The sequence below is a fragment of the Vulpes vulpes genome, chromosome 10 (assembly GCF_048418805.1).
Source record: "Vulpes vulpes isolate BD-2025 chromosome 10, VulVul3, whole genome shotgun sequence".
In the NCBI taxonomy this organism is placed as follows: domain Eukaryota; kingdom Metazoa; phylum Chordata; class Mammalia; order Carnivora; family Canidae; genus Vulpes; species Vulpes vulpes.
This window is the reverse complement of record NC_132789.1, coordinates 78,349,600-78,367,022: the sequence shown is the minus strand read 5'-3', so window position 1 is coordinate 78,367,022 and position 17,423 is coordinate 78,349,600. Positions and strand designations below refer to the sequence as shown.

The 17,423-nt window shown below is 49.4% G+C and overlaps 1 protein-coding gene across 5 annotated transcripts in view; it reads right to left on the bottom strand.

Annotated features, from left to right (window-relative positions):
• The window catches only part of DRAM1 (DNA damage regulated autophagy modulator 1), a 70,325-nt gene that overhangs the window by 2,181 nt on the left and 50,721 nt on the right, over positions 1 to 17,423 (bottom strand). For 4 of the 5 annotated variants that reach the window (XR_011994953.1, XM_072724725.1, XM_072724724.1 and 1 more), the window contains 4 exons: positions 14,899 to 15,041; positions 8,980 to 9,157; positions 4,722 to 4,780; positions 861 to 953 (listed from right to left, as the gene is read on the bottom strand). Coding sequence is in view for 4 of the 5 variants with exons in the window: in XM_072724725.1 (XP_072580826.1) it covers positions 861 to 953; positions 4,722 to 4,780; positions 8,980 to 9,157; positions 14,899 to 15,041 (473 nt within the window). In the remaining variant the exon portion in view is untranslated. The remainder of the gene's footprint in view (positions 1 to 860; positions 954 to 4,721; positions 4,781 to 8,979; positions 9,158 to 14,898; positions 15,042 to 17,423) is intronic. The other variant, XM_072724723.1, reaches the window with a different exon arrangement.

Below are 17,423 nucleotides of genomic sequence, written 5' to 3'. Positions count from 1 at the left end.
ATGGTGGGTTCTGCACACTCTAAGTTGGGTCTTAGAGAATTTTCTTGACTTCTTTTTTTTTTTTTTAATTTTTATTTATGATAGTTACAGAGAGAGAGAGGCAGAGACACAGGCAGAGGGAGAAGCAGGCTCCATGCACTGGGAGCCCGACGTGGGATTCGATCCCGGGTCTCCAGGATCGCGCCCTGGGCCAAAGGCAGGCGCCAAACCGCTGCGCCACCCAGGGATCCCTTTCTTGACTTCTTATCTCCTTTTAGCTAAGAATTCACTTGTTTCGAAATGGAAGGTTTTTCTCTGTTGTCAAACTCTCTGCCTTGGGGAAGATTTTTCGACAACAGACTTTTGTTTGATAAAAGGACATATTTCCTATTATGTGGAACTAGTCAGCAGGGCCTCCTCAGAAAGCTAATAATAAAGGGTGTGGGACTATGAGCATCCCATAGCAGAGGATGTATGAAAATTTTGCTGTTTCGGAGAGCTAGGGAAGATGTTTCCCTTATGGGGGGTGCCTGGGGGGCTCTGCGAGTGAGCGTCTGCCTTTGGCTCAGGCTGTGACCCCGGGGGGGGGGGGGGGGGGCCTGGGACCAAGTCCCACATCTGGCTCCCCACAGGGAGCCTGCTTCTCCCTCTGCCTGTGTCTCTGCCTCTCTCTGTGTCTCTCATGAATAAATAAAATCTTTTTTAAAAGATGCTTCCCTTGTGGAATAAACTGAACTGTAATATTTACATATTTTTTCCCAAACATAAGAGTAAAAGGAAAGATAGTGCTCTTACTTTTCTTAAGTGACAGAAATGTTCTCTGGAGTTCCCCTAACCCTAATTGTCAGCGGTTCATGACCGTTGAATCGGTAAACACCTACCTGGAAATCGTGGATGAATGTTAGGAAGTAGAATATAAAACCAAAGGCCACTGTCCACTCACAGATCGCACTCACCACATGATACACATAATCCTACAAGCAACAATAAGACACAGGATTTAGCCTAAATCCATCCCCTGCAGGGTAGGTACCCAAATCAAGGGCTGGTCAGAGCGGAGAGAACGTGATGGCTGAGGCCTTGGGAAAGCGCAGTGAGCAAGGCCGGGGGCTGACCACCAGGGCACCTGCCCAGTGGAAGCACGAAGGCCCCTGGCCCGGGGGTTGCGCAGGCCCCCGCCGGCACCGGGCTGCAGACCCGCTCTACACACTCCAGGAAGGCAGAAGAGGAGCCGCTAAGCTGCTGAGGCGGGGAAGCCAATTCAGACTCCAGAGAAGAAAGAACCTTCGCTCAAGGCGTGACTAAGCATCCCAGAGCTGAGGTGCACACCTGGAAAACGTCTCCTGGGCATCCAGGCCTCATTAACTAGACACAGTGCTGGGCCGGGGCGGGCCTCTCCGCAGCCCCGGGGGATGGTGGCGAGCGCCGCTCTGCTGCCCTGGGACCCAGACGCAGCGCAGAGCGAAAGCCAGGGGCGCAGGGACAGGTCAGGGTCCCTGGGCGCGGGGGTGACACGGGGGTGACACGGGAGGCCACGCGGGCAGCGGTCCCTCCTGCGGAGGCGGGAGCCTTCGTATCAACAACGGAAGTGACCGGGAACCCAGGCCTCAGCCGCTCAATCCCACTTTCACCAAACGGGTCGCTGCAAAAGATTAAGAAGAAAGCCTGCGTGTGCGTGTGCGTGTGCGTGTGCGTGTGCGTGTGCGTGTGCGAGACGGGGTCTCCTGATTTTTACATGCGGTCAATTACTTTAAAAGCATCTTTAGGGGATCCCTGGGTGGCGCAGCGGTTTGGCGCCTGCCTTTGGCCCAGGGCGCGATCCTGGAGACCCGGGATCGAATCCCACGTCGGGCTCCCGGTGCATGGAGCCTGCTTCTCTCTCTGCCTCTCTCTCTTTCTCTCTCTGTGACTATCATAAATAAATTTAAAAAAAAAATTAAAAAAAAAAGCATCTTTAAACACCATCTGAAGGGCCCTCGGGGGCGCAGGCGGGACGTGTCTGGACACGTCTAGATCCCAGCTCACGTCCGAGTCTCGGGTAGGAGCGTAAACCCCGTGCTGGGCTCCACACTGGGTGTGGAACCGACTTAAATGTAATAAACAATGTCTGAGTCAAAAGGACGCGTCTGCATCGTGCCTGGAGCCCAGGGGCCAGGCTAGGCCGGCGGAGGCTTCCACCCGCCTCTGCTCCCAGGGCGGCCTGTCCCGCTCCCCTCCGCTCGGCCACAGGCTCCCGGGGAACGAACACACGCGGGGCTGCGGGTTCTGCGGGGGCGTCAGGTCCTCTGATGCAGTTTCAGCCGCGGAGATTTCGGGGAGGTGCAGGCGCCCGAACGCTCGCGGACCCCACTTTGCTCCCGCTTGCTCGCCACCCACCCCGTGCGTCCTCGTGCAGCCTGCGGACGGCGTCAGGGCCTCGGTACGCGTCCACGACCACCAGGAACGGAGGCGGGCACCGGAGCCGCGCGGGCTGAGCGCAGGCCGAGGAACCTCTCCGTAAGGCACGAAAGGGCCTGGAAACCGCGGGGTGCTGGGCCGCGCGGCGGAGGGCAGCCCCCAGCACCGCCCCGGGCTGATTCGCGGTGCAAGGGCTCCCCCCGGCGGCGACACCGCACGGCGCAGCTGAGGCGCCGGCCGGGGCTCCTTCCCCGAAGACTCTCCTCCAAGAGTTGGGTCTGGCCCCTGTGTCCCCAGCCCCTCCAGCCTCCCGCGGGCTCCTGCAGGCCCGGCACCCGCGGCCCCTCCGCCTGGGACGGCAATGGTCCCGCTGCGCTCTCGGCACCCGCGCATGGCTCTTCCTCTCCCCCCGGCACGGTTCCCGGGAGCTGCGGGCCCCACCATTCGCTGGATTCTCCGCCTGCCTGCAGGTGGCCGCAAACGCCAGCCTTTTACCCAAACTGCTTTTTGAAAAACATCCTTAAAAAAGAAAAAAAGAAAAAGAAAAAGAAAAATATCCTTAACTCCCCTGTCACTTGAAACACAAGCTGCTGCTCTCACACTAAGTCTGCTGGAGCATCTCGAGCAGGTGTGCCTGGAGCATCTCTGAATGAGTCCCTGAGCACCTCTGCAGGAGTTCCTGGAGCACCTCTGCAGGAGTCCCTGGAGCACCTCTTGCAGGAGTCCCTGGAGCACCCCAGCATGAGTCCCCCACAATTCCAAACATTTGATCCAGGTGTTCTAAGGTTTGACTAGAAGTCCCGGTCAATCCACCCTAGGCCTGGTGGCTCCCAGTGCCCTGAACAAGGGTCTAGTGCCACGACAGACATTTCTCCTTATGTGTCACTCCCGCCTCATATTCAACAATCCTACCACCAGATCCCCCCACCGGCCCTCATCCGGACCCTGCTTCTGTTCATGGGGCAGAGTCTCTGCTTCCCCCAACAGGACACTTGGAATTTCTCTTTGGTGCATGTCCTTCTGTTGTCGTGTTTGTCACTTGCCAGTGCCCATTAAACATTTCCCCTTCTTATATCCACCTGAGGCTACCTTATTTTTTTTTAAGTTTTAAATTTTAATTTCTGTATAGTTCACACACAGGCATATGCATTTCAGGAGTAGAATGTAGTAGTTCAGCACTTCCTTGTATGACTCCGCGCTCCTCCTGGTTAAGGGCCCTCTTAATCCCCTCTCTTCTGTTTCACCCCGCCCCCACTTTGAGAGCCAGCATTTTGTTGTCTGTAGTTGAGTCTGTTTCTTGGTTTGTCTCTCTCTCTTTTCCCCCTTGTCCATTTGTTTTGTTTATTAAATTCCACATAGGAGTGAAATCGAGTTTTTTTGTCTTCCTCTGACTTATGTGGCTTATCTCTAGCTCCAACCATGTTGCTGCAAATGGTTGGATGTCATCGTCTTTACGGCCGAGCAGCATCACACTGTGTATACACACTGCATCTTTACCTGCTCACCTACGCAGGGGTCTGTGCTCCACTCCCTTGCCATGGCTCCTGGAAACCACGCTGCTCTACATGTACGGTTGCATGTAGCTCTTTGAATTAGTGCTTTTGTATTTTTTGACTACTCAGGCCTGTGATTACTGAATCATATGACAGCTCTAGTTTTGACTCTTTGAGGAATCTCCGTACTGGTTTCCACAGTGACTGCACCAGTTTGCCTTTCTACCAACAGAGCACGAAGGTTCCATTCTCTTCACATCCTCACCAACACTTGTTGTTCCTTGTGTTGTTGTTTTAGCCACTGTGGTGGGGGGTGAGGTGGGAGCTCATGGTGGTTGGGATGTGATCTCCCTGATGAGGAACACGCTGAACTCCCCAGGTGCATCCAGACTTGAGATCTAAACCTGAGAACTGCCTTCTCTGGCCACCCTAACCCTAGGCTCTGTCCTCACCCATTCATCCAGGGGTTACTTCTGACTAATATTCTTCCAATGTACTTGCCTTTGAAGGAAGGCTCTGTTCAAAGCTTATTCAGGCCCCCTGAATAGGAGGCTCTCTGCCTCCCCCCTCACAGCTCCGCATGCACTCCTCGCCCACACATGTTGCCCTGACTGCACTGATGCTCCAGTTCATCCTGAAACAAACTGACCTCCATGCTGGAGCTCACCCCATCCTCTGATTCACAACCCCAGCTCTGACCTCCATACCCCTAACCCACATCGCCCCACCACCCATCAATCTGTCCTCTTGATTAGGAAATTCCATTAGGAATTTAAAATTTTGCAAATAATTTTGAGAATAATCCCCAAGAACCGGGTTCTACAATCATACTGAAGACAGGTTAAATGTTACCTTTTCTTTCGGATTCCACTCCAGCTTGGTTATAGAAATTAGTGAAGCACAGGCGATCACTAAGAAACGGAAATTGTTAAGGAAGCTCAAAAAAAAAAAAAAAAACCACCCTAGGTCTTTTAATGTTAAGACTATTCTAATAATCATCACACAGTGTTAAAATGTTAATACCAACATTTCTGCAATCAGATCAGCTATATTAGCTTCTTTAACCTCAAACCTTCAGCTCGATTGTGATAGCATTTCAGTTATAGCACAGACATACAGCCACTCCTCAGTAACATCTTTCCAGTCAGGTATAAAATTTTAATCTGTGGCTACATTTTGCTCCACTCTGCTTTTTAAATTTGATCAAATGACTGACACAGCCATCTAGATGGCTTTTGAGTACTTTCCCCCTAAAATACGATTTTCCCTAAATTAAGGTATTAAATAAAAATACTATTTTTATTTTCCCCACATGCGTAATTTATTTTATTTTCCCCTATAATCCTAGTTACAAGGCAACAGCTTTAAGGAAAACATAACATTTCAAAGTACCAAAGCATCACAAATAACCAAGATTCATCTACAAAAACCAGCTACAGTTCATCTTTAAAAAAGAGACTTATTCTGTCAAGTCACGGGGTAAGCAGAGCCCTTCCTTCCAGGCTCAAGGGTTTACAAATCAGAGCCATACATAGTATTGTGTATAATACTATTGGGGGTGCCCAGACAGGCCAAACAGTGCCTGGGACTAAGGCTAGAGCCTCCACGACCATCTGCACAAAGGCCGTGGCAGTCATTCCAATGGAGCTTATAAAGGCACAGGAAAAGCTGGGGATGAACTGAGATGCTCTTAAAATGCTTTTGCAAACAATTATGAATTCAAAGCTTTGAGTCAGTGTCAAGTTTAGAACTTCCTCTGAAAGCTAAGTCAGCGTCCTCCTCTCCCTGCCCTCCCTAAGCTCCCGTATTTTGCAATTCTTAACACTTCTCCATTTCTCAAAATGAAAGATTCTCTGATACTGTCATTACCATATTTCTGTTTCTAAAGTTTAAAAGCCTCTGAATTCTTGAGCCTCATCTTCTGCGCATCAGGTACCACACTGGTAGTGAGGAAGGGGGAGACAGAGAAAACTCTGGCAAAACAGACTTGGTGTCCGCTCTGAGAAACATCATGGCCTAGTGGGATGAAGCCCAGGGAAGGAGCTGCACTAAGACAGGAAAGAAGCTTAACTGGGCACGAGGAAGGGCACGAGGTGTGATGAGCACCGGGTGTTATGGGCAACTGAGGAGTCACTGGCCTCGGTCTCTAAAACCAGTGATGGACTCTGTGTTGGCTAACTGAATTTAAATTAAAAAAAAAAAAGGGCACAACGATGACTTGGAGGGAAAATTATGAATTCAGAGTGGAATGGGGTTTGAGGGGTCAGCAAAGGCTTCCTGAGTTAAGCTAATGTAAGCTGAGGCTTGAGGAGCCATCTGGAGCAGCGTCGCCCCAGAAAGTAATGCCAGCCACATGCGTAATTTAAAATATTCTCCTATAGGCAGACAGCTTCTGCTCTGCCATCCTACCCAACTCTCCCTTGGGGTGTATTCAACAAACTTCTACCTCCTTACAAAAAAAACAAAAACACCCTAAAAAGAACCAAATGAGGGGCACCTGGCTGGCTCAGTCAGTAGAGCACGTGACTCCTGATGTCCAGGTTGTGAGATGGGCCCCATGATGGGTGGAGAGATGACTTAAAAATAAAATCTTGGGGGATCCCTAGGTGGCTCAGTGGTTTGGCGCCTGACTTTGGCTGGGGGGCGTGATCCTGGAGTTCTGGGATCGAGCTCCATATCAGGCTCCCTGCTTAGAGCCTGCTTCTACTTCTGCCTGTGTCTCTGCCTCTCTTTCTCTGTGTGTGTGTGTGTGTGTGTGTGTGTGTCTCTCATGAATAAATAAATTAATTAATTTAATTAAATTAAATCAAATCTCAAAGATAAATCCAAATGAAATTAATTTTAATAATATATCTTATCTAACCCAGCATATAAAAAATATTATCATTTCAACATATACTAATATAAAGAATGAATAATTAGATATTTAACATTCGCTTTCTCTTTCTTCTTAAATCTTTGAGATCGGTGTGGTTTTTAGACTTAACTGCATATCTCCACGTGGACCAGCCATGTTTCACATGCTCAGCAGCCTCCTGGGGGCTAGTGGCTACCAGAGGGGGCCGCTTGGTTTTGGAGAAGGCAGTGGAGGAGGATAATCCAGGCAGGGAGAGGACAGTGGATGGAGGCAGAGGGCAGGCAAGGGGAGTCCTGGGCAAACTGTGTAACGTGGGGTCAACCACAGGCAGTTTCATGGGGCACCTGGATGGTCAGTCGGATCAGGGTCCGGCTCCTCGATTCAGCTCAGGTCATGACCTCAGGGTGGTAGGGTCTCAAGTCCCACATGGGGCTCCGTGCACAGCGTGGAGTCTGCTTGAGATTCTCTCTCTCTCAAATAAATAAATAATAATAATAATAATTTTTTTAAAAACCTAAAAAGATAGACAGTCTCAGACTATGTGTCTCAGGCACAAGGACCTGGGTTTTACACTGTCAGTGATGTTGAAGGGTCAGAAGCTGGTTGTGGGACGGGTGGTCCTGCAGGGAAGCCTCAGGGATGCTAGCAAAGGCCTCCCTCTGTGTTTCAGTTTCTTCCTTAGTGAAGTGAGGATGATGTTCCATGGACATGTTGCAGTTAGAAGAGACAAGTGCATTTTAAAGATGTCTCAAAATCTTTGTAAAGAAATATAAATACCATGCTAAGGTGTCAGCCAAAACACCTTTCCATTCGGATGATCTCGTTCTAGTCAATCTAGCACAGGGACATGCCCGTTTCTGTTTGGGGTGCTGTCCCTCAGCATTGATCCCAAGAACTGCCAAAAAACGGGACCTGTTTGTATGTGAAACTCTAGGGCCTGAAATGCTTATCCTTGCTAAAATTCTCTCCGATTTTAACATATAGAGATGTTGTCTCTCAAGCTGGAAGCAAGGAAAGGTTTCCTACACCAAACTTTGGCTTTAACACCACAAATGCTCCTACTATGAATTTTACAACTAACACAAGCTGAAGGTTTCAAGTAGGTATATTTGAGAGAAACATGAGTGTCTTCAATACATGAATAGGACAAGGAAATTGCGAAGGAATTATCTCTATACTGAGAGTATGCATTTTGCTTAAATTTCTCAACACTAGTATTTGCTTCCTCTGAGCTTGGAAATTTTGTAACTAAAAATTTCCCTAAGATGAAAAAAAAACAAAACCCAAAGCCTTAGATTTCACATTTTGTGCAGCTTCTGTTTCAAAAGAGAAAGGCAAAACTTGGTATTTAGAAGCACATGGTGCATTTTCAGTCAAGCTCGCCCACGTTATGCCCCAACTCCATCCAGACCACCAAAGTTTCTGCTAATAAAAGAGTTGCTATTTTCCTACTGTCTGACAGAAATCACCATCTTTTGATGGCTCTGCAGTTTTTCTCTGATAAAACTGCACATGGTATTTCAAAAGATGTGGAACCTTCCAGCTTTTAAAGACACAGCTTTTTTTCCTGTTAAATACCTCTAGAAAGAAGAGAGAGAAAGGTCAAGCTCTCACTTCCTTTAACCCAGAATGCACAAGCCTAAAAATTCCTATTTTCTTTTCACGCTGTTGAATTAGAAAGTAGGGTGAGATTTCATCCTGAAACTAGAATCAGTGATAACGAGAGAAGGCTGTCTTTCAACTGACTTAGAAGTAAATGACGGAGAGGGCTTTTTCAAACCACTTAATTTGGATGAGTAAATGGCACCATCTACTACTGAACCACCGACTGCAGGGCGAGGGCAGAGGACGGGCCTGGGCCCTCACACAGCTGTTATCTTAAGTGCAGTATCAATATTTGGGGTTTTTGACCAAGCACTACAAAGAAAAATAAATATTTTCACATGGCTTATGAAATGTTCCCTGTTGGAAGGAAAGTAAACAGCCTAAAGTGTTCCGACAGGTTTCTATTCTCCTTGCACACATTCCCAATTCTTTTTTTTTCACATTCCCAATTCTGACCTAACCAGACAATGTTGGGATATGTTCTTTATGGTTTTCTTAACAATTTCTCCCAATTGTTCTCCCCAAAACTGTGAAAACCGGGCTGTTAAGCTTTGCTGTTTTTCCATGCTCTTGGGTGGTGGTTGGGGGGGGCGGCTGGGGGACAGAGGGTCGGGCCCACGGAGACACTGACAAGTGTGCAAAGGATACTGGGGACGACGGCCGCACAGGACACAGCGGAGATGGCCATCCGCACATGGCATGTGGACATGCTGTTCCACTGGGGACACGATTTGTAAGAGATGATGGACTGCAGGAGCGTGTAGCCCACACCGCAGACGAAGGCCAGGAGGGCGCCGCCGTCGTGCACCACCGGGACAGCCAGCTCCTGGAGAGAGAGTCACAACAGCCATCACCCTGCAGCGGCGCCCACGCCGGGCTCCCGGAGGCCACTGGCCCCACTGGCGCACCTGCCGAGGCCTGGAGGACGTGGGCCCCCAATAGCGGAGGGGCATGGCCTCCCAGGCCCTCACGTCATGCCCTGGGTACACCCCACCCCCCACCCCCCGCCAATGTGGGCACCCTGACCCAGACCCAGCTGTGGGCACCACCCCCCCGCAGGAGGGCAGGGTCACAGGTCCTACAGTCGGGCAGAGCTGGGTAAAAGTCCCCACCCTGCATTTCCCCATCCCTGAAATGGGCACCCTAACCCCTGCCGTGCAGGGCTGCAGGGAGGTGTCCCGGGAATTCCTTTTAAAATTATACAATCAGTTGCATGAAGGTGCCAAGCGTGGCCGGGGCTTTTCAGGCTCCTCTCCCCGGTGACCTCATGCTCCTTCCCCTGGCTCCCCACGCACAAGCCTCAGCAACTGTTGCCAGGCAAAGGCCGATTCCCATGGAGGCTCCTTCCCCCACCTTTCAACCAGCTGTTGCACCGGAGGGCACCCCCACGACCAGTCCACACAGAGACCTGGGCTTGGGCCACGGAAATGCTCACGACGGACCCTTCACAGAGCTTGCTTTTGGCTCCTTTCAAATATGCAGGGGGCACTGACCTTCAGATGTAACAGTGACATCGGGCTGAACTGTGGGGTCTCTGCTTGAATTTGAAAATGTGAGCTTTGCAAAGGCACAAGTAAAAGTATTGTCCACACAGGAAAGGAAGATTTTAAAAAATGACTTTCAAACTTATTTTCTAAGGAAATTTTACTTCCTGGCATCAAACCTAGTAATATAGGGGAAACCCCACTCTCTGATTTATGTCACAATAAAACATGGCTGCTTAACATTCTGACACATGGCCTATTAGGCACTCACGTATTAGGTATAGACCCTGTATTCCTAGGTTACCCAACACAGGAATATAGAGTTGGGAAAATCAAATATGAAAAATAAAATACATTCTATGTCTTTAAAATATTTATATACCTTTAAGTAAAGAATTTTTTAAAAAACCAATTGAACTGTACACTTAAAAATGGTGAAGATGGTCAATTTTCAAAACATTTTATTTATTTGAGAGAGAGAGAGAGCATGAACATGGGGAGGGGCAGAGGAAGGGGGAGAAGCAGGCAATGAGCGCCCCACACAGGGCTCCATCCCAGGACCCTGAGATCACAACCCAAGCAGTAGGCAGACGCTTAACCTACTGAGCCACCCTGGGGCCTCTAAAGTGGCCAATTCTAAGTTATTTGTATTTTGCTACAATGACAAATAGCAATAATTCAGAGGAAATGCAATCAGTCTCTCAAAAAATAACCACCCCCACGTTCACTGCAGCATTATTTGCAACAGGCAAGACAAAGAAGGAACCTCAGCATCCATCAAAGGATGAACGGATAATGAAAACACCACACACACACAATTATTCATCCATGGAAAAGAAAGGAATCTTGCCACTGTGACAACGTGGATGGACACAAGGGCATCATGCTAAGTGAAATGAGTCAGACAAACAAAGACAAATCCTGTGTGATCTCACTTATGTGTGTAATCTTAAAAAAAAAATTAAATCTGAACTTATCGATAAAGAAAACAGATCAATGGTTGCCAGAGGTGAGGGGTGGGGGTGGAGATGGAGGATGGGGGGTGGGGGATCAGAAGATAGCAGCTTCCAGATATAAGGCCCAAGGATGTAATGTACAGCCTGGTGACCATAGTTATTAATGCTGTATTATTATATGTTCAAAAATTGGTAAGAGAGTCAATCTTAAGAGAAAAAAATTGTAACTATGTGAGGTGATGTCTGTTGATGAATTTATTATGATCCTTTTGCAATATGCACATGTATCAAATCACCATGCTACACACCTTACACTAATACCAGGCTATGTGTCAATGAAAACTCAGTAAAACTGAGGGGAAAAAACCAGTATTAAACCAAAAACAATATTCAACCAAATATAAAACCAATACTAAACTGATAAAATAAAAGAATGAAGAGAAACAGATATTTTTTCCCCTTGGAATGTCAGGCACATTCAGACAAAGGAAAGTAAGCAACAGGCTGGACTTGCACTGCTAATGAGTCATTTTCAAGAATAACAGTCTGAGAGCCCCGAGTCCTTCCATGCGCAATTTTTTTTTTTTTTTTTTTTTTTTTTTTTTTTACGTGAAGTAAATCAACATCCTGGATTTACAGACTGTTTCCTCCAATGGCTACCAGGGAATTTGCCTCCTCACCCCTGCCCCGCTCCCAATTCAACCCATCCTTTGGGACCCACCTCTGCACACTGGGTGCACCCCCCACCCCACATTGACCCGGACCCGACCAGACCCAAAGGGCCAGGAGTCAGCAGGAGCGGGACTGGGGTGTGCTTTCCCCTGTGACGTATACACTCTCCCATCAATGACGACTTTTAGAAGGGACAGGATTCTTAGTTCGGAGGTGAACTAGGGATAGATGCTAAAATGAAAACCCAGCAGCCTTCAGGATCTCTTTTTCGAAACTCTGTTGCTACTTTAAAAGGTGGTTAAAAAGAAGAAGAAGAAGAAGAAGAAGAAGAAGAAGAAGATGAAGAAGAAGAAGAAGAAGAAGAAGAAGGAGAAGGAAGAAGAAGAAGAAGAAGAAGAAGAAGAAGAAGAAGAAGAAGAAGAAGAAAGAAAGAAAGAAAGAAAGAAAAAGAAAGAAAGAAAGAAAGAAAGAAAGAAAGAAAGAAAGAAAGAAAGAAAGAAAGTTGAAAGGGTTCAAAACCTTGGCAACTTGACTCTCCCAAGAAGGAAATTTCTGGAAGGGAAGTCAAGCATGGAGAGTGGCTGGTGAGGACACGGAACAGCAGCCACGGCCCCCAACCAGCTCAGGACGCAGCCCCTGGAACTCCTGCCCAGGCCACGTGGGAGGAGAAGCGCCGACAGGCCCAGGGCTCTGTGGCTCACGCCCCCAGGCCCCCGGGAGGGAAAGCTCAGCTTGGTCTGTTCATAGCTTGTGGAGAAGGAAGCAGAGGCTATGGAACAAGGAAGTCATAAGGGTTATTTACGGGAACAAGGACAAAGCAAATACTTTGCTTCCGGGGACGTGTGATATTCTATTCCCGGTTTTTGTGAAGATGTCATGGCCTCGCGAAACCTTAGAGAACCACAAGTTTGGTTGTCGGCTGTGAGTTCTCTTTGTGAAACCGGCCCTTCTGCTTTGAAAGGCGACAGCTGTCGTGCTCCCCCTGCAAGTTATTTGGAGAAGAAAGTGACAGGCCGTGGGACACGCCACCTGCGCCCGGAACAATTCAGGTCCGCCGTCCCCAGGCTCCCCTTTGCCCCACATCTCAACCCTTCTCCCCAGCACACGCTGCCGGGGCTGGACTGTGAACTCTGGCCAGACTTTCTCCCCACAGGGATCTCCCCACTTCTGGCTGGAAGGTAACCGGTTCGTACTGCTGCTGGCCCGTGGCTTCCATCCCCACCGCGGCTGCCCTGCCATGCTCGACCGATCCAGGACACAGAGTGACCCGTCAAGCCCACGTGTCCCCTGGCAACCAGGACCAGGACACCACCTGTCTCCTGAGGCTGTTATGGGGATGACAGAAGTTAAAGCACGGAAGGTTTTCATAAATTCTGTCACATAGGAAATTTTCAATAAATCAGTTGTCATGAAAAACCAAGTGCACACGATCATGAAAAAGAGTCTCTCACATGGAGGTGACCAAAGTCACCTGAAACCGTGTGCTATAGCCTTTGTCTTATTTCACCATAAAAGCACAACGAGGGTAGGAAAGTCAAATGGAGCAAGAGGCAAATCTACTTGCACAGTGCGCTCCACCGAGCCCTGTGCACTTGCCTGGGGAGGTACAACCTGTCTCTCCCCTTTGCACCTTTCAGTGTCAACGAGGAAACAATGATTGGGGCTTTAGGACATTCAAGAATGAGACCTCGTGGGACGCCTGGGTGGCTCCATTGGTAAAGTGTCTGACTCTTCATTTCAGCTCGGGTCCTGACCTCAGGGTACGGGAGGGAGCCCTGCCTGGAGCTCTGGGCTGAGCGTGGAGCCTGCTTGGGATTCCCTCTCTCGCTCTGCACACACACACCCCTCCCTAGAAAGCAAAGCAAAGCCAACTCGTGAGCCCTGAGACCCAAGAGATTATCTGCCCTGCAGAGCGCCCAGGAGCAGCCGCGCGGTCAGGAAGGGTGTCCGCACCCCTCACCCCTCACAGCGCGGTGCTGAGTTTCCCACAGCACTGTGCTGTCCCCACCCCCCCCGCAGCCAGCGCCCCCCCTGCAGCCGGTGGTCCCCCACAGGCGGCACCCCCGCGGGCAGTGAGAGCACGCGTGAAGGTGGGACGGGCTGCCCGACAGTGACGCTCCTGACATTGTGCAGCAGGGGCACCAGCAGGTGCACGGAGAGCGGACAGTGGATGGAACAGGTGCAGCGCCCGGCCTGGCTCTGGCGAGGGACAGCAGTGGCCAGGGGCCAAGGCCAACACCTCTTTAGAAAACAAGCCTCAGGCAAGATGGGAAAATTCTGTAAGGCGGTGCCCATGGGCAGGAGCATGAGCCCTCCGGAGTTCCGGCCTCTGTGCTGCCGCAAAGACACCGCAGTGGGGAGCGGAGCCCGCCAAGCAGTGCTAGCCTGTGCCGGCGACTGCCGCGGTGGCCCCTGCTCAGCCTGCTGGGCCCCGAGCGTGGCGCGGAGCCCTCCCCACCCCCCTTGCAAACCCGATATACAATGAGCATTTTTAATTTTTTTTTAATTTTTCTTTTTTTTTTTTTTAATTTATGATAGTCACAGAGAGAGAGAGAGAGAGGCAGAGACACAGGCAGAGGGAGAAGCAGGCTCCATGCACCGGGAGCCTGATGTGGGATTCGATCCTGGGTCTCCAGGATCACGCCCTGGGCCAAAAGCAGGCGCCAAACCGCTGCGCCACCCAGGGATCCCACAATGAGCATTTTTAAAACATGAAATGTTGTCTCCACGGACAAGCAGCTCCCACGCTTCCAGAACGAGGCCGGGAGGAGCCAGGGGCCACAGGCTGGACAGACCCGGGACTGCTCCCCACCTGCTGTGGGAGGAGCGGACTGCAGAGCACATACAGGCCGCCCCGAGGCCTGGGCTCCCAGGTGAGGGCACTGAGTAACCCGGGCAGGCGAGCCTGTCTGCGTGGACCTGGGCCGCAGCGGCCCAAGGACAGGGCGGAGGCCGCTCTGCGAACCTGCGCACACACGCTCGTGCACACAAATATCTTCATACTCTTTTTTAAAAAGATTTAATTTATTGACTTGAGAGAGAGAGAGTGAGTGAGCCCAGGGGGGAGGTGCAGAGGGACAGGGACAAGCTCCATCCCAGGCCCCCCAGGCCCCTGGGATCACCACCTGAGTGGAAATCAGGCTCAAGCAACAGAGCTCCCGGGCACCCCCAATATTTCCACACTTAACGGAGCTGTCCCAGTGACCCGAGGCCTCTCCCACCATCAACCTGGCTGATCACTGCTGAGTGCAACGGGCTCCCCACGCCCCCCACGCCGCCCGCCCCGCCCAGTCTCCCCTGCAGGGACCCTCAGATGATAAAGACCTGTTTCTAGGAAGCAACCTACCCCACTTAAATGCTTGCCCCCCCACCCCGCCACACAGGCAGCCTCTACCTGCACTGTTGCCCTCCACGTGCCCCCTCAGCTGCTAGGGTGCCAACAACCGAGGACGTACCTGGAAATTGGCCACGATGCCCATTCCGATACAGCCCACCAAGCCGAGCACTAGCGACACCAAGTTAAAAACAGGAGTGCTGAAATAGCTGGTTTGATTTTGCTTCTCCACTATTTTATATCTCGTGTACATCGTGGCTGCACCTGGAAGGATAAAAGGCACTTTGCTGAATTGTGACTATTTGACCTTTCAGAACGAAAACCACAGGGACAGTTTGCATTGCTTTTTTTGAGTCTCTACTTCAGTCTCCTAATTGCTGTCATTTCCCACTCACCGCCTATTCCGCCTCCGTGTGACAGACAGACAAACACACACACCAGCTTGCCATGTAAAAGCCACTTTGCACGTATCCTGTGACTTGCTCTCACATAAAGTACACCACCGTGGAGCTCGCCCTGCATCGCTGTCTCACTGCGTTTACAGGTCTCATCGCCCTATTGATTTAGTCTGTTGCCCCCTCATGTCGGGCTCCTACATCGCCAGTGTTTTCCCTGTTACCGGCAATGCTCAGTGAGAACAGCACACTTTCAGTGCTTCTGAAAGACGAGTTCCTAGGAGTAATATTACTGGAGCTAAAAGTGTGCACTAGTAAAATACCGAGAAGTATCCACAAATCGCCCCAACATGGTTTTGTGGCACTTATACTCTCACAGTAGAGCTGGAAAGCAGGTCTGCATGTTCTTGCTTTCTTAATTATCGCCAATCTAATGAAGGAGAAATCGCAACCTGTTGATTTAATCTGCATTTCTCTGGTGATTAGTGAGATGGAAAACTTTCAGTATGTCTACTGGTCACCTGCATTTCTTCTTCTGAAAATCACATTCAATTTTTTTTTCTGATTTTTCTCTTGACTTTGTCTGTTTTTAATTTGCTGTTGCTTTTCACACATTATGTACTTTAGTGGATTATCTGCTATAAATATTACAAATTTTCTTCTAGTCCATCTTTAATTTTGTTTTCTGTATCTTTCATCACTTTGAAGTTTTAATTTCTTTATCTTCTATATCCGTCAGTCCTTTCCTGTTTAGCTTCTGAGTTTTGTGTAAGCTTAGATAAGAGTTTCCACCCTCAGGTTTTAAGAGCACTTTCCTATTCTTTATTATCTCACAGTTTTGCTTTGCATGGTTAATCCTTTCATTGCTGTTGATTTTTGTGAATGGTGTCAGGAGAGTACTTAAAGGTTTGTTTTTTTTTTTGTTTTTTGTTTTTTTTTTTTTTGAAGAGCTCATCAATTAACCAAATACCACTTACTGGTTTGGAGAGTAAAGTCACAAACTATAATCTCCGCAACCGCAGGGTCCTTGTCTTTCTGCAGCTGGGTCCCTAGCACTAAGAATAAACACACAGCCTACCACACCCTAGGCACCTACAAACTGAATGTTGACTACATGGATGGCTATCACAGTTTTAGATATGTATGAACTCTTACTCAGCAAATGTACCTTATAGGGGAACTTACATCAATATGCAAAGATATATTTAAAAGAATATTCACCAAAAAATAAAGAATATTCACATGAGCATGGAAAATTGCAAAAATCAGAAATAGCCTCCAGGCTTCACATAGGGGACTGATTAAATAAATTATAATGAGATGGGTACCATGCATATGTTAAAAGAGCAGAGTAGATTTTTATGTCCTGACACTGTGTGATGGTCATGTTTTGCTGAATTTTAAAAAGCAAGCTAAGACCTAATCATTTCTCAGAGACTATTTGAAGTGAAGATGCTGGTGACAGTCTGCCTTGCCTGGAAGCAAAAAGCCGTATTTATCGCCTCCCAGTGAGGAAGTAATCTCTGCGTTCTAAATCTGGATTCTGGACAAGGATGGCACGCAAGGACACCCTGGGATTGAACACCCATGTCTACTTCCCCTTGCCCACCTCCAAAACCTTGGGATGAGAAGACCACAGAGTGCGGCAGCATGAAACTTTCTCTTTACCCAGTAAGATGGACAAATTCGAAAAATGCCAAGTCTCCACTTAAGGCTTCCCGCCCCCTTCTCTTCTGTCCTTCCCCCTGTGCCTCTGCCCTACCCCCTCTCCTTCTGCCCCTCCCCTTGCACCAGTAGAGAGGCCAGAATGCGCTGATTACAGGATAGGCCCTGGCAAACAGCTGATTGTCCCAGGGGCTCTGGGGCTCAGGGCCTCCGAAGGACCAGGAGAGAGGGCCCACATCTTCTGTCCCTACATCTGGGTCACCCCACAGTAGACTGTGTTTTTCAGTCATTATATTAGCTGGCTAATGAGAGGGCTGTGACCATCTATCCACTGCACTGTGTCCTATCTCAGGGTGTATTGAGGAGTTGAAAAGAAAAATCATCCCTGAGGTGGAGACAAATTGCTGCCTGCTTCACCTTTCCCGGTCAGCATAGGCCAGGCAGCCCCCCTGTCAGGGACACCCAGGAGACAGCGAGGACCCGAGGCCCCTAGAGCACGTGGCCATCAGCTGATTGCTGGGCCCACTGCCCAGGTTCCAACTAAGCAGACCTGTGGTGCGCCCTGGGGACACGCATGTGACCTGAC